Below are 14,508 nucleotides of genomic sequence, written 5' to 3'. Positions count from 1 at the left end.
CCCCCTGCTCAACGCCCCCTCCCCAGTTGCCCCTTCCAGTCTTTTCCCCGCCGCCCCCCTCCCCCGCGACCCCAGAGTAGACAGCCCGCTCCCACTCCCCTACCTCCGCCAAGGAGCCCCACCCACCAAGACCTGCAGGCGCTTCCCCCCTCCCTCCCCCAGCGGGTGGGTGGAGGCCACTGCCCGCCAGGCCTCTCACCCCTGCCCCCCATCGCCCTCAGCGTCTCCCCCTCCTGCTCCCACCGCGGGCTCTGAAGCCAGGAAACCCGAGAGGAAATGACTGAGCCCGTCTCGGTCCCCGCCCGCCAGCTCTCCCCTGGCCACACCCTCCGCCGGGACGCAGCCACTGCCGCTGCCCTCTGTCCACGAGGCTGCCGGCTTGGGACCCCTGGCTCTGACGTAAGTCTCTCCTCCGATCCGCCCGCGCCCGCCTGCCCTCTGCCCGGGGGCCGGGCTCAGGTGCCTGGAGGACTGCTCTTTTCGGTGCCTCTCTGCCCCCCGCTCATGCTCACGTCTCCGCGCCTGCTCTCCGGCACCACGGTGGGCTTCGGGCTCCTCTTCCTCCTGCCTCAGTCTCCCCAGCTCTCCGCCGACCCTCTCGGACCGGGTCTCCTAGAGGTGCCCGGCATCCTGCTCTATTGTCCCTGGGGCGGCGAGGCCCCTGACACCAGCTCACTTTTTCCTCTGAGATCGGGAGCACATTACTCATTCTTCCTCTTTCCCCTCCTTGCTGACTCCTCGCCTCTGGGGACAGCCCCGGAGGGAGGCACCAGGCCCCCTGATCCACTCCTGGGCCCTGTAGGGTCAGTGCTTTGGGGGTAAGTTCTTCTCTGCCCCAGGGGTGTCCCTGTGCAGTGGCTGCTGCTGGAAGCCCCATTTGGTCTAATGCTTCTTGTTTTCTTTGGGGGCCTGCAGACGGAAGAAGGGGGTGGTTGCCAGGGCCTCCCTGCACTTCTAGAACCCTCCCTCTGCCCTGGAAACCAGCTGTCAGCCCTGGCAGGGGTCCTTGAAGCCAGAGGCGCTTGCTCTGGGTAAAGAAGGGGCTGCAGGATCCCCACCGGGGCTGGTGTGTGTGTGGGTGCTGCCGGGGGCCCGCCTCAGTGACATCATGGCTGACCCCAGCTCCGGCTCGCCCCATAGATGTCGCCGTCTGGTCGCCTGTGTCTCCTCACCATCATTGGCTTGATTCTCCCCACCAGAGGTAAGGCTGAGCCCTTGTCCACACTCTGCCCCAGAGTGCCCCGCTTTGAGTGCTCTGGTGGGGTGGGTGGGCACCTGGTGAATTCGGATGCCCTGCCCGGGGTCTTCACCCTCCTCCTGAGCCAGCACCAGGAAGTGGGGTCTTGGTGACTGGGCCAGGGTTACACCCTCTTCGGACACCTCGCACCTGGGTGGCCGCCTCCAATGAGTCTGGCCAGAGCCAGTCCTGCTGAGCACCCTCCATTTCACCTCCAAGAAGAACTCACTGAGTTTGACTTGGCCGGAGATTGGTGTCAGTTTTCTACCGAGCAGCCAGGAACCCTAGGCTCCCAGCAAAGCAGCTCCGTGGATACCCGGGTGATACACGTTAGGAAAAGGGGGTGAGCTGGGGCCATTCCAGAGTTGGAGGTGTCCCCCTGCCTGGGAAGTGTTTCCTGAAGGCAGCAGGCATTTGCAGGTACTTTCTACATGGCAGGCGTTGCATATGTGAACTCATCTCGACTTCAGCTCTACTCGGTTATACAGACTGTCATGCCCATTTTATGGATGAGAATATTGAGGCTCAGCAAGGTTAAGTACCCTGTGCCAGAGGCTAGTGAGTGGTGAGGCTGGGATATGACCCTCTTTCTTGCCCCCAGAACCCGGAACATACCCTCCACTGAAGCTGCCCCATTTGTCTTTGATAACATGGTTTTCATGTATTCTTTCAATCATTCACCAACTATTCACTGAGCAGCTGCGACGTGCCAGATCTGAATCGATGCACTGGGGGAACAGCAACGCATCAAACAGGAGCTCACATTCTAGTCGGGAAAGCCAGGCGATAAACAATCCATCAGTAAATTACATACTACGCGAAGGTGATGGGTGCTATGGAGAAAAACAGAGAAGAGTTAGAAGGATTGTTTAGACGGTGCGGCCAGGGAAGACCTCACTAGAAGGCAACATGAGGGCAGACACTCGAAGGAGATGAGGGAATGAGCCAAGCAGGCATCTGGGGGATAGGTGACAAGTCCAACAAGTCCGGTGAGTGTGAAGAACAGCGGGCAGGCCAGGTCGCTGGCTGGCCTGGGGTGAACAAGGGCAGGGTGGGAAGAGGTAAGGTGAGAGGGGTGACAGGAGACCAGATGGAAGGGGCCTGAGGGCCCCACGAGTACTTTGATTTGTATTCGGAGCAAAGAGGGGGCTCTCCACCAGCAGGGCCTTGACCTGACTCAGGGGTTCACAGGCTCCCCCCCCCGCCGGCTACAGGTGGGGAGCAGACTGCAGGGATGAAGGCAGGGAGCCCAGGGAGGGATGTCCAGGCCAGAGAGGATGAGGCTGGGCCAGGGCAGGAGCAGTGGCTGTATCAGGGAGTTGGGGGAGACCCTTTCCTCTGTCGTGTCCTACAGCCCTGAGAAGCAGATTCAGTTATTATCCCCACTTTGCAGATGAGACAGCTGAGGCTCAGACAGAGGACTTCACCCGCTCCAGGTCACATAGCGAGGAAGTCGTTGGAAGCAGAATGAGACCACAGCCCCAGCTGACTTTAGGACCTGGGTTCACTAGGCCAAATGGCCTCTCCCATCCCACAAGGATGGGCAGGGAGAGAGGCTGGAGGAAGAGTGCTGGGCAGCAGCGCTTCTTAAAACACTTCCGGGACCATGGACGGATACCCCCATTCAAATGTCTGTCTGTCTGTCACTCCACCAACATGTCCTGAGCTACCACCCACAGCTTCAGAGGGGAGGGCAAGGGGTGGTGATGAGAGAAGGGGGACCAGAGGCTCCTCTCTGACTCCTCGCCCTGAATTTCCCAGGACAGATATTGAAGGAGGCCACATTCACCTCTCCAGAAGACCCAGCCAGTGTGAACATTCATGCCCTGACGCCGGCCCCAGGTGAGGAAAGAGGGATGGATCTGTCAAGATCCTGTCACTGCAAATAACAACAGCCACAAAAATCTCAAGCTCAGACCACTCAGGAATTTTGGGTTTGTGCAATCGGAAAGTCTGGTGATAGGCCTTCAGGCATGGCTCGGTCTAGGTGCTCAAATGATGCTATCAGGAACCTGTCTCCATCTCTTGGTCCTATCTTTCCTGTGTTGGCTGGATTCTCCTTTTATGGGGCCAGGCTGGCCTCTAGAGACCTGAGGCTTCCATCCTTCCTGCTAAGAAGCCAGAGGAAAGCGGGTTTCCCCTTCCCCAGTCCAGTAAAAGTCGCAGGACTGAGCGTCCCTGACCAGGCTCAGGTGACAAGTCCAACAGTGAGCTGATCATTGTGGCCACCAGCCAAAGCGGATTGGCCAGACCCCGGTCTCAGGTCCAACCTCCCGCAAGGCTGGTGCCAGCCTCGCTGACAGAAGTGGCCCCGGACTCAGGGGAGGGTGGTTCATAAGGAAAGTTCCAGGGGCTCTTACCAGAGGTGGATGGGTTCTGAGTAGGGGGATGCACATCTGTGGGAGGGGAGGGAGGAGGCAGGGGAGGTGCAGGCGTGGCAGTTGGGTTGTTAGCAAATGGCTGGGTTAATTCATTTCAATTATATCAAAATTGAGTTGCTACGGAAATCCCCGTTCCTCCACCCATGGACCTTCTCCACATCGTCTCTCTCTTCTCTCCCTATTTCCGGACTCCAGACGCAGGCCACCTAGAGCCCCAGTCCACCCCTCAGACAACCCTGCAGACTGGTGGTGAGTGGGGCAGGGCAAGGGGGCGGGAGCGGGCGCCGGGGCCGGGGACAGACGCCGCTCCCTCTCTTCCTCCCACACTCCGGGTCCGGGTCCACGGTTACTCATTTCAGTCCCCCAGCTCTGAATCCTCTGGCTTACTTTGAGGTGGGGCAGTCAGCCACCCACCTCCACTTCTGTAGAAACGAATCTTTTGAAATCATGAAAAACAATACACATGTCGAAAAGTACAAAACCCATAAACGTAGAACTTAAACAGATTACTCTCAATTGAACCCCTCCATGACCGGCACCCAGCTCAAGGAATAGAGCTTTGCAAACACCCCAGCTACTCCCCATGTGCCAAGGCCATTCCTTCCTTCCTTCAATCTCTGTACCTTTTGCCTTTTTTGAGTTCTCAAACCAGTTTTGAACTGTTTCTTGGAGTATAACATAATTCCAAAAGTGCACCCCGATATCTCCGTTAATATGTAATGATACAGTAGCACATGCCCGCATTCTGCTTGGAAGTAATACAAGTATCATAGGCGAGATGAAATCCCTTGGTCCATCCCCCATGCTGGTCTCTTCCCCTGTCTCTGAGAGGCCCCCACTGCTGGCACTGGGTGGGGAGTAGCCCCCCAGTGATGCTGGGCCACGGGGGTATTGCCTGCAGAAAATATCCTGACTGGGAGGTGTGTGTCTGTGAGCAGATCATTTGTAAAATGATGGTTATTCTGCAACTTGCTCCCCCCCCACCGCCATGCAACGGTGTTTGGAAGCTCTCCCCACAGTCCTATATAAACGCTCGTCTTGTTCTTTTGCGCTCTGCGCGGTGCTCCGCTGGGCGTCTGCGCGCGGTTAATGAAGCTTGTGCATCTTGTGAACATCTTCGTCTTTTCGCCTACACCCAGCACCACAATGAGCAACCTCGGTCCCTCCTGAAGCAAACGCCTTATTCTATATTGGTCGTGGTTCTAAATATCTGACCTGTGTTCACTCATTCAGCCCCCGCACAAACCCTCTGAGATAGAACAGCCTCACTTTACAGACAAGGAAACAGAGGCTCAGAACAACTCACTCAAGGCATCGCCACGAGTCAGGGACACACGTGGGACTGGGGTCCCGGAACCCGGCTTTTACCCATAACACTATGGGGCAAAAGAAACGAACAGTGAAATGTGTTTTCAAAGCCACTTGGGAAGTGGCTGCGCGGATTCCCCCTTTCCCGCCCACACAGCGACACCTAGAACATGACCGTCCTTGATGTTTGCCAACCTGAGGAGAGGGAGAGGGCCCCTTGCTGTTTTATGAATCTGCATGTCCCTGATTCACTCGTTGCTCACCTTTCCCTCGCTCATCCGACCTGATTAGGAACAACACAGGAGCGGGAAGAGGAGACCCAGTCCCCGCAAAGAGAGGGGACCCAGTCTCCGCAACCGACAGGAATGCACGGGCTTCTAGCAACAGGCCCGAGGACTGGCAAGAGCGGCCCAGAAGGTAGGGCCTGGGACTAGAAGGGCCACATACAAATTTTGTTTAATTCTCTATCTGGGTCAGCAGTTCCCCAAGTACATTTCTCGGAGCACCTGTTTGGGGAATTGTTCATACATTTTCAAAAACTCTGTTTTGATTTACAGTCAAGGGTATTTGGGAAATTCTGAGTTTAAGTTAAACACATTTCTTTTTGGCGGGACTTCTTGGAGTCTTAGTAATGATCGTTTGCAGCAAGCAACCCCTACGGGAGCTTCTCGTATACAGCATTTCCCAAACCTGAGGGACTCTTGCTCAGGTTCCTTTATAGGGCTGGTGCTTGGAAATGTGGATGTAGGCGTTTCCTTTGTAAACCTCTTCATGTTAGAGCAGGAGCTTTTCATGTGAAATACCGCAAATGCAACTAAAAATAAAATAGATTTATTGGCTATATATGTTCTGTAAAGTCCAGATGCATGATTTCAGGAACAGCTGGATCAAGGTGTGCAGGCATTGTCGTCATAAGTGACTTGCTGTCTGTCTCTCAGCTCCGTTGTCTACCTTCGCAAGTTCTCAAGTTTCTTTTCCCCTCTTGGTGGCAAAGATAATCCCATAGCTCTATTTAGGTCACAAACCCAGCAGAAAGAGCACATCTCTTTCTCATCTCTAGCCCAAGGCATAGAGTTAACTCTCATTGGGCCAGCTGGGGTCACGTGCCCATGTCTGGCCAAAGGGAGCCAGGGAAATGGATTGCTCTGACTGGTTAGGCCCGAGTCTTGTGCCCACTCTGGGGAAGAGAGCAGGGTCAACCCTGCCTGAACTGCATAGACCCACAGTCAGGGAAGAGGTAGTTCCCCTCAGGACCAGTGAGTAGTTAGTATTTCAGAAGAATGGGAAAGAAAGCTGAGTCAAGGTGAAGGCAGCAGGTGGCCTCCAATGCCTGTCTGACCCATATTTGAGGAACAACCCCAACTGGAAAGTACTGTAGCTTGGGCCATTCCCTGGCTGACATACTTGCACAGTTGTGCAGACTGGGCACTGCACAAGAGCATCACCTCTAAGGCCATGTCGTTTCCCTTGTGGATTTTTATAATCATTATAGTTTTCCAGTGATGGCACTAAAACATCTAATTCTGACTGAGCCTGTCTATTAAAACAATTTCACAACAGATGGAAATAAAGTGTCTTGGAGAAGAGAACTTTTCTATTTTCCACAAAAGTGGAGGTGGGGCGTATAGCGACTGTGTCCATACTTCCCGATTGAGAAAGCATTCTCACATCTCCAGATTCACTTGCTGTGAGTCCGTGTTGACCCGAGTTACTCTGTGTTATGAGATCATGATCCTGACTCTATGTGACAGAAATTCAGCTGGGCCGAGGGGGTCACAGAGCCAGGTGGTAAAAGGCACCTTAGAGCCTCCAGCTCGCCCGGAGCCTGAGCACAAATGCCCCCAGCGCCTCTCTCCCTCCTTCATCTTTGTTTCTCTTGTGCCGGACCTTGTCTTCCCGCTGGTGAGGAAATGGCTCCTGCCATCTGCAAGCTCAGAGCTCCCAAACTTCACCTCCTTGTCCCTCAGAATGCCTACTCTCAGTGTGGAAGGTCCCAGGGAAGGAGGAGCCTGGGTCACATGCTCCCCCTTGTGGCCTGCATTACAATAGACCCAGGTGGACTGGGAAAGCGGGAACAGTCCCCCCAAAGAAAGGGGAAGCTGTTCCCAGGAAGGTGGCATGAGAGCTGCTGCGGGCTAACAGCCCCATTTGCGGAGAGTTTGCTCCCTGCCGAGCACTGTGCTAAGCTTTCCCGTGTTCACTCCTTCACGGCTCACAGCCACCCTGCGTGGTAGGAACTGTTGAAACCTCATTTCACAGGAAGGCAGCTGGGGCCCAGAGAGGTTACTCCACTGGCCCTGGGCCACATAGCCCAAAGTGGCAGAACCAGAATTCGAGCCTTGGCTCTCTAGCACCCCACAGCACCACACAGCACTTTACGATCCCTGTGGTCGCTGTGTGTCTGTCCTTGCTTCTGGTCTGGCTTGAGCCTTCCTTTGGCCACGGCTTTCCCAAACATCTCGTGATCCTTGCCTGCTGGTTCATACTTAAGAAGTGAGGTGCTGGGGCGCCTGGGTGGCTCAGTCGGTTAAGCCGCTGCCTTCGGCTCAGGTCACGATCCCAGGGTCCTGGAATTGAGCCCCATGTCAGGCTCCCGGCTTTTCCCTCTTCCTCTGCCCTGCCTGTGCTCTCACTCTCTCTTAATCCTGGTGCTGGGCCCATGTTCTGGAAGCCCCCCTGCCTGGCTCAGAAGGATGCTATCCTTTGCTTCCCTGATTATGAGGCAGCCCAGAAGGTCCTGGGGGAGGAGTCAGGGGGCTGGGACAGCTGGTCTTAACCAGGGGGTGCAGGCTCGTTCGGTATTTCCATACCTGCCATTCCTCACTGTCCCGGGGGTACGGGTGGGGGGATACCGTGCCTGCCCACTGAATGTGTAGAAGTGGAGGAGAGGGTCTCCTGAGTACAGACATTCAGCGACATCGTTCTCGTCCCTTGTCTGCTCCACGACTCACTTCTGCTCTCTGCTCCCTTCTAGCCACCCCCTCTGCCGAACCCACTAAAGGCACCACGCTCTCCAAGAGGCAGTCTCCGGGCAAAGGCGTCAGGCCGGACCCTGTCCTCGGGCCTACCGGTCAGTAACTCCCTTCCCAGACTGGAAACAGGCTAGTTCCTATCCACTGTGTATTTCTAGCCCCTGGAACCCTGCTTGGCATGAAATAGTCCTCCGTAAACATGTGTTGGGTGGATACGTGAGTTCGAGGCTGGAAGAGGGTGGCGGGGGGTGTAAGGTAGAGAGCCAATAAATGTCTGGGTAGACAAATGAATCCATGAATGATTGCAGCCTGCAAACCACCCTGATCCCCAGTGGCTTAAAACCACAACCACTGATTAAGCTCGCAGGGCTGCAATTTGGAAGTTTTGTCTGGGCTCTGTTGAGTGGTTCTTCTGGTCTCAGCAGGAATTACTCATGCATGTGAGATCAGTTTGGGGGTCAGGCAGGGAGCTCTGTTTGAGGGACACCTTGATTCGTCCCCTTGTGGTCTTATCTTCTACTTCCGGCCCAGCCAAACCCACTGAACAGATGGAAATGATACGTCCACAGGTCAGGTAGAGAGTTCATTCATTCATTCATTCATTCATTCATTCATTCAAAACATATTCACGAGCACTTACTGCGTTCTTGGTGCCAGAGATGCAGCAGTGAACGAGGCGGACAAAAATCTCTCCCCTCATGGAGCAGACATTCCAAGTGGGGGGATAGAGACAAAAAATACTAAGAATTATGTATCGGGTAGTTTAAAGCTGCTATCAAGAGAAATAAAGCAGCATTAGGGTCAGAGGTGACTGGAGAGCATTTTCCATAAGGGCCAGGGAGACCTCTCTGAGAAGGAGTGAGGGGCAGTCATGTAGATGTCTGGGAAGGTGTTCAAGGCAGAGGCAGCAGCCGGTGCAAAGGCCCTGAGGTGAGAGGGGCCTGGCATGGCCACCATCAGGGTAGCTGGTGGAGCTGGAGCATCTGGGTGAGCAGGGATGTGAGGAGAGGAGGTGGGAGCCACGTGGTGTGTCATATGAGGCTTTGGTTCTAAGTGTCCTAAAGCAGAGACCCAAGTCCCCCTTCCCTGACTCTGCCATTCACTGCTTCACTCCCCAATTTTTGCTGAACTCTGACTTGCTCCCTGTCTGTCCCCCCAGGCTCCAGTGAGGATGACCCCTTCACCTATGGTAAGTTACCCATGGGAGGCTGTGGGAGGAGGGAGGGAGGGAGGCACCTCTTGCCATACTCCGTCATTTTTTCCCCCTGCAGACGAGGACACGCTCCGGAAGCGGGGGCTGCTGGTCGCAGCTGTGCTGTTCATCACGGGCATCGTCATCCTCACCAGTGAGACTCGGACCTGGGGGAGGCACCGAGCCTGGGAGGGAGGAGCTTTGGCTTGAACTTTGACTCAGGGTTTCAGTTCTTCAAGGCCCCCCCGGGGAAAGTGGTTTTAAATGAGGCATATCAGCTACGTGTCCATATAAACCACTCCAGAAGTCAACGGCTTGCAATGATCACCATGTACTTAGCGCTCAGCTGTGCCCTTTGGAAATGTAGGCTGGGCTCAGCTGGGTGGTTCTTCTGGTCGCAGCAGGATGGCACAGCAACAGGGAGCCCTGTCCCTGCAGCTGGGAGGGGTGACTGGAGGGAGTGGTGGCTCCAGGGGCTGGTGGGGACAGAACTGTAGGCGGGGCCACCGGCTTGAGAGGTTTCCAGCCCCTACCCCCTGTAAGGCCACCAGGTGGGAGCAGGAGTGGAGGGTATCAGATACCGGAACCTCTCTCTCCGGCCATGGCCTCCCTGCCAGTGCTTGGCTAGAAGGCAAGGGGCCGGGGGCTGCTGTCTCATGAGGGCGGGGCAGCATTGCACAGAGCCCAGCGTTGTACGGGGAATGGGGGCAAAGAGAGAATAACAAACAGAAAAAAGAATTTTTCAAACAGTTTTTTAAATGCTGCCAATGAACTAAAACACCCCATCAGGAAAACGCACACAGCCACGTCTTTTCTGTCTAAGGTGGGAGGCGGAACGCTAACAGTGGTGAGCAGAGATCTCTAGTGTCTGCCTGCCCCACACTGAATCCAGGGCTCGAGGAACACTGCCTCCGTTGTTTATTGATCCTGACCTTGTGCTGGGGCTCTGTCCACACCCCCCTCTCCCCCTGCCCCTACCGCCATGGGAAAAGTGAGGCTCAGAGAACTGAGGGGTGTGCCCAAGGTCAGACAGCACACCAAAATCAGGGAAGGACTGGACCCAGGTCTGTGTGAGGGCAGAGCCTGAAAGTCAGCTCTGGGGCCATCACTTGTTCTGGTGAAAGTCATTTGTGGGCACCTACTCTGGGCCCACCCCATGCCCTGGTCCCTGCCCTCAGGGAGCGCACATCCAGTGGAGGAATGACAGTAAACAGTAAGTGCATTAATGAGCAGAGTGGACACTGAGAGAGGTAATTGCCAGAAGAAAAACAGAGCAGAATGACAAGCCAAGAGGGATGGGGAGAGACACTCCCTCTAAAGAGATAAGATCAGGACTGATTCTTGATGATGAGAAAGACGATTTAAAAAACAGGTAAAGGGAGCAGCAAGGACAAAGCCCCAGAGGCAGGAATGAGCTGAGTGTGTTGCAATAACCACAGGAAAAGGCCAGGGTGGCTGGGGCCGTGTGAGCCCGGCGGCGAGTAGAAAGAGGTGAGGAGGCAAGGGTGGCAGCCAGGAGACATGTCTTCTGAGATCCCACCCCCTCATTCATCTTGGTCCAGCCCCTGGTTGTCCATTAAGACCACCTGTCTCCTCCTACCTCAGGGCCTTTGCACCGGCCATTCCCTCTGCCTGGAACACCCTTCCTCTAGACGTCCATGTGGCTCCCCCCTCACCTCCTTCGATGTGTTCAAATGTCACCTGCTCAGTGAGGCCCCTCTAGTCATCGCTGTGAGGATACCCCTGGCCCCTGGGCCTCCCTGCCTCCCTCCTGGCTTTAGTTTTCTTCTGATATCACTGTCTGTACACTTGGCTTAGTCATTTTGTTTATTTTCAGTCTCCCCGACTAGACAATCAGTTTTACCAGGGCAGGGATTTTGTTCATTCCTATCCCCGGCTGTGCTCCCAGTTGGAAATCAGAGCCTGGCACATAGTAGGTGCTCAGTAAATATTTGCTGAACGAATGAATCACACACAAGTTCGGATGGGTTTTCAAAGGGCTCCTCTGTGTGTGTGGGAGGCTGTTCCCTTGGGGGCCCTTGAACTAGCTCTTCTCCTGGCTCAGGGTTGACCCAGAGCTTCCCGAGGGGCAGGGCTGGTGGGCCTTGTCCCCCAGCACCAGAGCACACGCAATAATCAATGTTGTTCCAACTCATGACTGATCCCTTTCCTTCACCCACAGGTGGCAAGTGTAGGCGGTTACCCCAATTATGCCGGAATCGTAACAGGTGAGACCATCGGAAGGAGGGGCCGGCAACCCAGTCGATGGGCACCCCAAGACTGAGTCCCCACCAGCTCACTGTGCCCAGCCACCTCCCTCCCCTCGTGGAGCCTACAGAATAGTCAGTAAAGCCCGGCGTGCAAGGGAAGACCCGGATGGAGCCAGAGCCGGGGCTGATGGCCCAAGGCCCCTACCCTTACTACCCAACCCACCCAGAGGGCCGCCCAGGCTCCCTGGGGACTGTCCGCCAAGTTACCCATTCTGTTCAGACGAAAAGTAAAGCACAGTGGTCCTTGCCCATGGTCTCTGATCATTCATGACTGGGGAGTGGAAGAAAGCGGCTGGGACTGGGGACGGGCCCCCTGAGGAGTGAAGGGAGCGGGTCACAGACTCAAAAGCCAAGGCAGGGGGTACGGTGAACAGGGCCTGGCTGGTGTGAGGCAGGAGGGATGGGACAGCAGGCCACAGGGTCTCTGGCCGGCAAGAGTGTCCGCACTGGATTGGTGCTGGGCAGTGTGAGACCCTGGCCTGGTGTCCAACGCCAGCTCACCCCTCACCTTGGTAGGTAGTACCAGTAACTGGCCAAGCGCCAGTGGAGGTCCCGGACCCACGGCGGCCTGCTTTTCTTTACACTCCAGATCCTTCCGTCACTGCGAGGGGCCTCACACACGAGTGTAGATGCCCCGGCCTGTGCATCCAAACTCCATCCACACCCCCAGCCACAAATGACTGCCTCTGGGCCGCCTCTCGGCGGAGTGGGATGCCCACCAGGAAGGCCACGCAGGCCCTGGGGAGGAGGGCCCAGAGCCGTTGGGGCAGGGATTTCCAGGGCCTCAGGGCCCCAGAGCAGGATCGAGAAGGGGCGCATGCTCTGGTGGGCACTTCCTGAAGGCCCTGGAGAGGGGCTCCGCCGGGTAAGGCCAGAGTAGGCCCTGTGAAGCCCGGGGCCGGGGGCAGAGGCCGCTCCCCCCAGTGTAAGGGCCATGATGACAAAGTGAAGAGACAAGGTCCCGTTCACAGGCGGTTGCATAACAGGAGTTCATAGACCTCGGGTCACAGCCTACTCATGGGTTATGAAATCAGTTTCACGGGCTGTGAGTGGCATAAAAAAAAAAAGAAAAAGAAAAAGAAGTAATAAAATAGAAAAGAAAAATATCAGAGTATATCCCAAATAATCTGACTCTTTATATACTCTTCTCTTTTTGCCACATTTTCACCCCACGTGTATTATTTCATCCTACCTGTATTATTACTCGCTTTTTCAAGAGATCACCTCCCTTTTCAACTTAATACATGTATTTTCAAAGGAACAATTGTATATGGAAAACCGGTACTGCTTCATGTAAGCAGAAGGTAGCCATCAGGATAAATCCATTGAGGGGCGCCTGGGTGGCTCAGTCGGCTAAGTGTCCGGCTCTTGGTTTGGGCTCAGGTCATGATCTCAGGGTCCTGAGATCCAGCCCCGCATCGGGCTCTGCACTCAGCGCAGAGCCTGCTTGAGGTTCTTTCCTCCTCCCTCTCCCTCCCCCTCTGCTCCTTTCCCTGCTTGCGCTCACTCTCTCTCTCAAATAAAAAATAAATTGGACAAATCCATTGAAAACAAACACGTATTACATGTGATACATAGCATGTGTACATGCGTGATATATATGATGTATATGTGTAGAGATACTATGTATAATACTATTGTATATATTCCATAGACATAGTATGTACATTATATGTGTGATGTATACAGTATGTAATATATGCATATGGGGGATTCTAAAAATATTTTTGATTGCCATCCACCAGCTGCTAACGAGATGCCTAACCCATCAGGAGGGAATGTCACTCATAGATATATTATATGCACACACACACACACACACGCACGTGAGTGGATATGAACAGTGGCATATGTTGCGAAGGGTTACCACTCAACACTAAACAGGAGACATTACACAGCAACATGGAGGAAACACAAATGCATTAGCCTGAGTGAAAGGAGCCGGGTGCCAAAGCGCACGGACTGTATAATACCCCTTACATGAAGTTCTGGGGTGAGCAAGACGAAGTGGTGGTGAGATCAGTCAGAATAATAGTTGCCTTTCCTACTACTATGTTGCCCCTCCTGTGGGGGTGGGGCGCTGACTGAGGAGAGGCATGAGGGAATGTTCTTGAAAGACTGACATGTTCTGTCCGTGCTGGTGGCGCAGGTTACGTGAACATCTTTGTCGGTCAGAACTGACTGAACCGTATGCTTCAGATTTGTGTGCTTTTTACGCGAAGTTATACCTCAACCCCAAGCACAACAAACGGGGAACAAAACAGGAGCTGTGTCTGCGTGGTGATGACTCCTGCGCCCTGGATCAGGGTTCTGAAGGTGCCATGGAAGGGGCGGGGGGCTCAGAACTGAGGTGGAAGGAGAAGCTCCCTAAGGGGGTTGGTTCAGGTATTGTGAAATCATAGGTAATACGTATATTGGGTTTTGCTCCCAGTGCCTGGCTCAGGGCTCCTACAACCCCAGGGATTTCCTGACAGGAGTATCGTTTGTTCTAATGAGGCAAGGGGTGGTAGGCTTCTAGATGGCTCTGATCACCAGAAAGACCAAGGTATGATCAGAAGCTTGAAACTTCCCATCCCACCCCCATCCTCTGGAGGAGGGAGAGGGGCTGGAAATTGAGTTAGCGGTCAATCATGCCTACGTGATGAAGCCTCCATAAAAATCCCAAAATTACAGGGTTCGGAGAGCAACCTGTTTGGTGGACATAGCCACGGGCTGGCGGGGTGGTGACACACTCAGCTGCACCGGGCACAGAAGCTCCCACACTCAGGATTCTCCCAGACCTCGCCCTGTGTATCTCTTCACCTGGTTTTCCATCTATATCCTTCATCATAGCCTCTGTGATATGATAAACTGGTAAACATCAACATTTCCCTGAGTTCTAGGAGCCATTCTGGCAAATAAAAGTCCAAGGTGAGGGAATCAGGGGAACCCCCAAGTTGTAGTCACATTTGACAGAAGTTGTGGGTAACCTGGGACCTACCAGCCGTTGGCATCAGAAGTGGGGGGAGGGGCAGTCTCATGGGACTGAGCTCTTCACCTGCGGGGTCTGCGTTCACTCTGGTTCGTGTCAGAATTGAGCTGAATGGTAGGACACCCAGCTGGGGTCACAGAGAATTGCTTGGCGTATTGATAGTGTGAGCGTAAACAA

At 54.5% G+C, this 14,508-nt stretch overlaps 1 protein-coding gene across 3 annotated transcripts; it reads left to right on the top strand.

The window, feature by feature from the left end:
• The first annotated feature begins 252 nt into the window (after nt 1-252).
• Nucleotides 253-11,607, top strand: FXYD5 (FXYD domain containing ion transport regulator 5). 3 transcript variants are annotated; one of them, XM_040632879.1, is made up of 9 exons: nt 260-399; nt 1,141-1,201; nt 2,999-3,079; nt 3,814-3,867; nt 5,218-5,343; nt 7,901-7,996; nt 9,058-9,087; nt 9,170-9,244; nt 11,273-11,607. In XM_040632879.1, the coding sequence occupies exons 1-9, from the start codon at nt 277-279 to the stop codon at nt 11,320-11,322; spliced, it is 696 nt and encodes a 231-aa protein (XP_040488813.1). In that variant the 5' UTR covers nt 260-276; the 3' UTR covers nt 11,323-11,607. The 3 variants fall into 3 exon arrangements, with proteins under 3 accessions (XP_040488814.1, XP_040488813.1, XP_008710307.1); XM_008712085.2 differs by lacking the exon at nt 260-399 and adding an exon at nt 604-818; XM_040632880.1 differs by lacking the exon at nt 5,218-5,343 and having other exon boundaries at nt 253-399.
• The last annotated feature ends 2,901 nt before the right edge of the window (nt 11,608-14,508 follow it).

The sequence above is a fragment of the Ursus maritimus genome, unplaced genomic scaffold (genome assembly GCF_017311325.1).
Source record: "Ursus maritimus isolate PB19 unplaced genomic scaffold, ASM1731132v1 scaffold_19, whole genome shotgun sequence".
Lineage (NCBI taxonomy): Eukaryota > Metazoa > Chordata > Mammalia > Carnivora > Ursidae > Ursus > Ursus maritimus.
This window is presented reverse-complemented; position numbering and strand designations above follow the sequence as displayed.

Bases quoted from the DNA above. Each gene is read 5' to 3' on its own strand.
- FXYD5 (XM_040632879.1), top strand. From the start codon at position 277: ATGACTGAGCCCGTCTCGGTCCCCGCCCGCCAGCTCTCCCCTGGCCAC. The intron at 1,202-2,998 runs GTAAGGCTGAGC...TGAATTTCCCAG, and splicing joins CTTGATTCTCCCCACCAGAG to GACAGATATTGAAGGAGGCC. The intron at 3,868-5,217 runs GTGAGTGGGGCA...CGACCTGATTAG, and splicing joins GACAACCCTGCAGACTGGTG to GAACAACACAGGAGCGGGAA.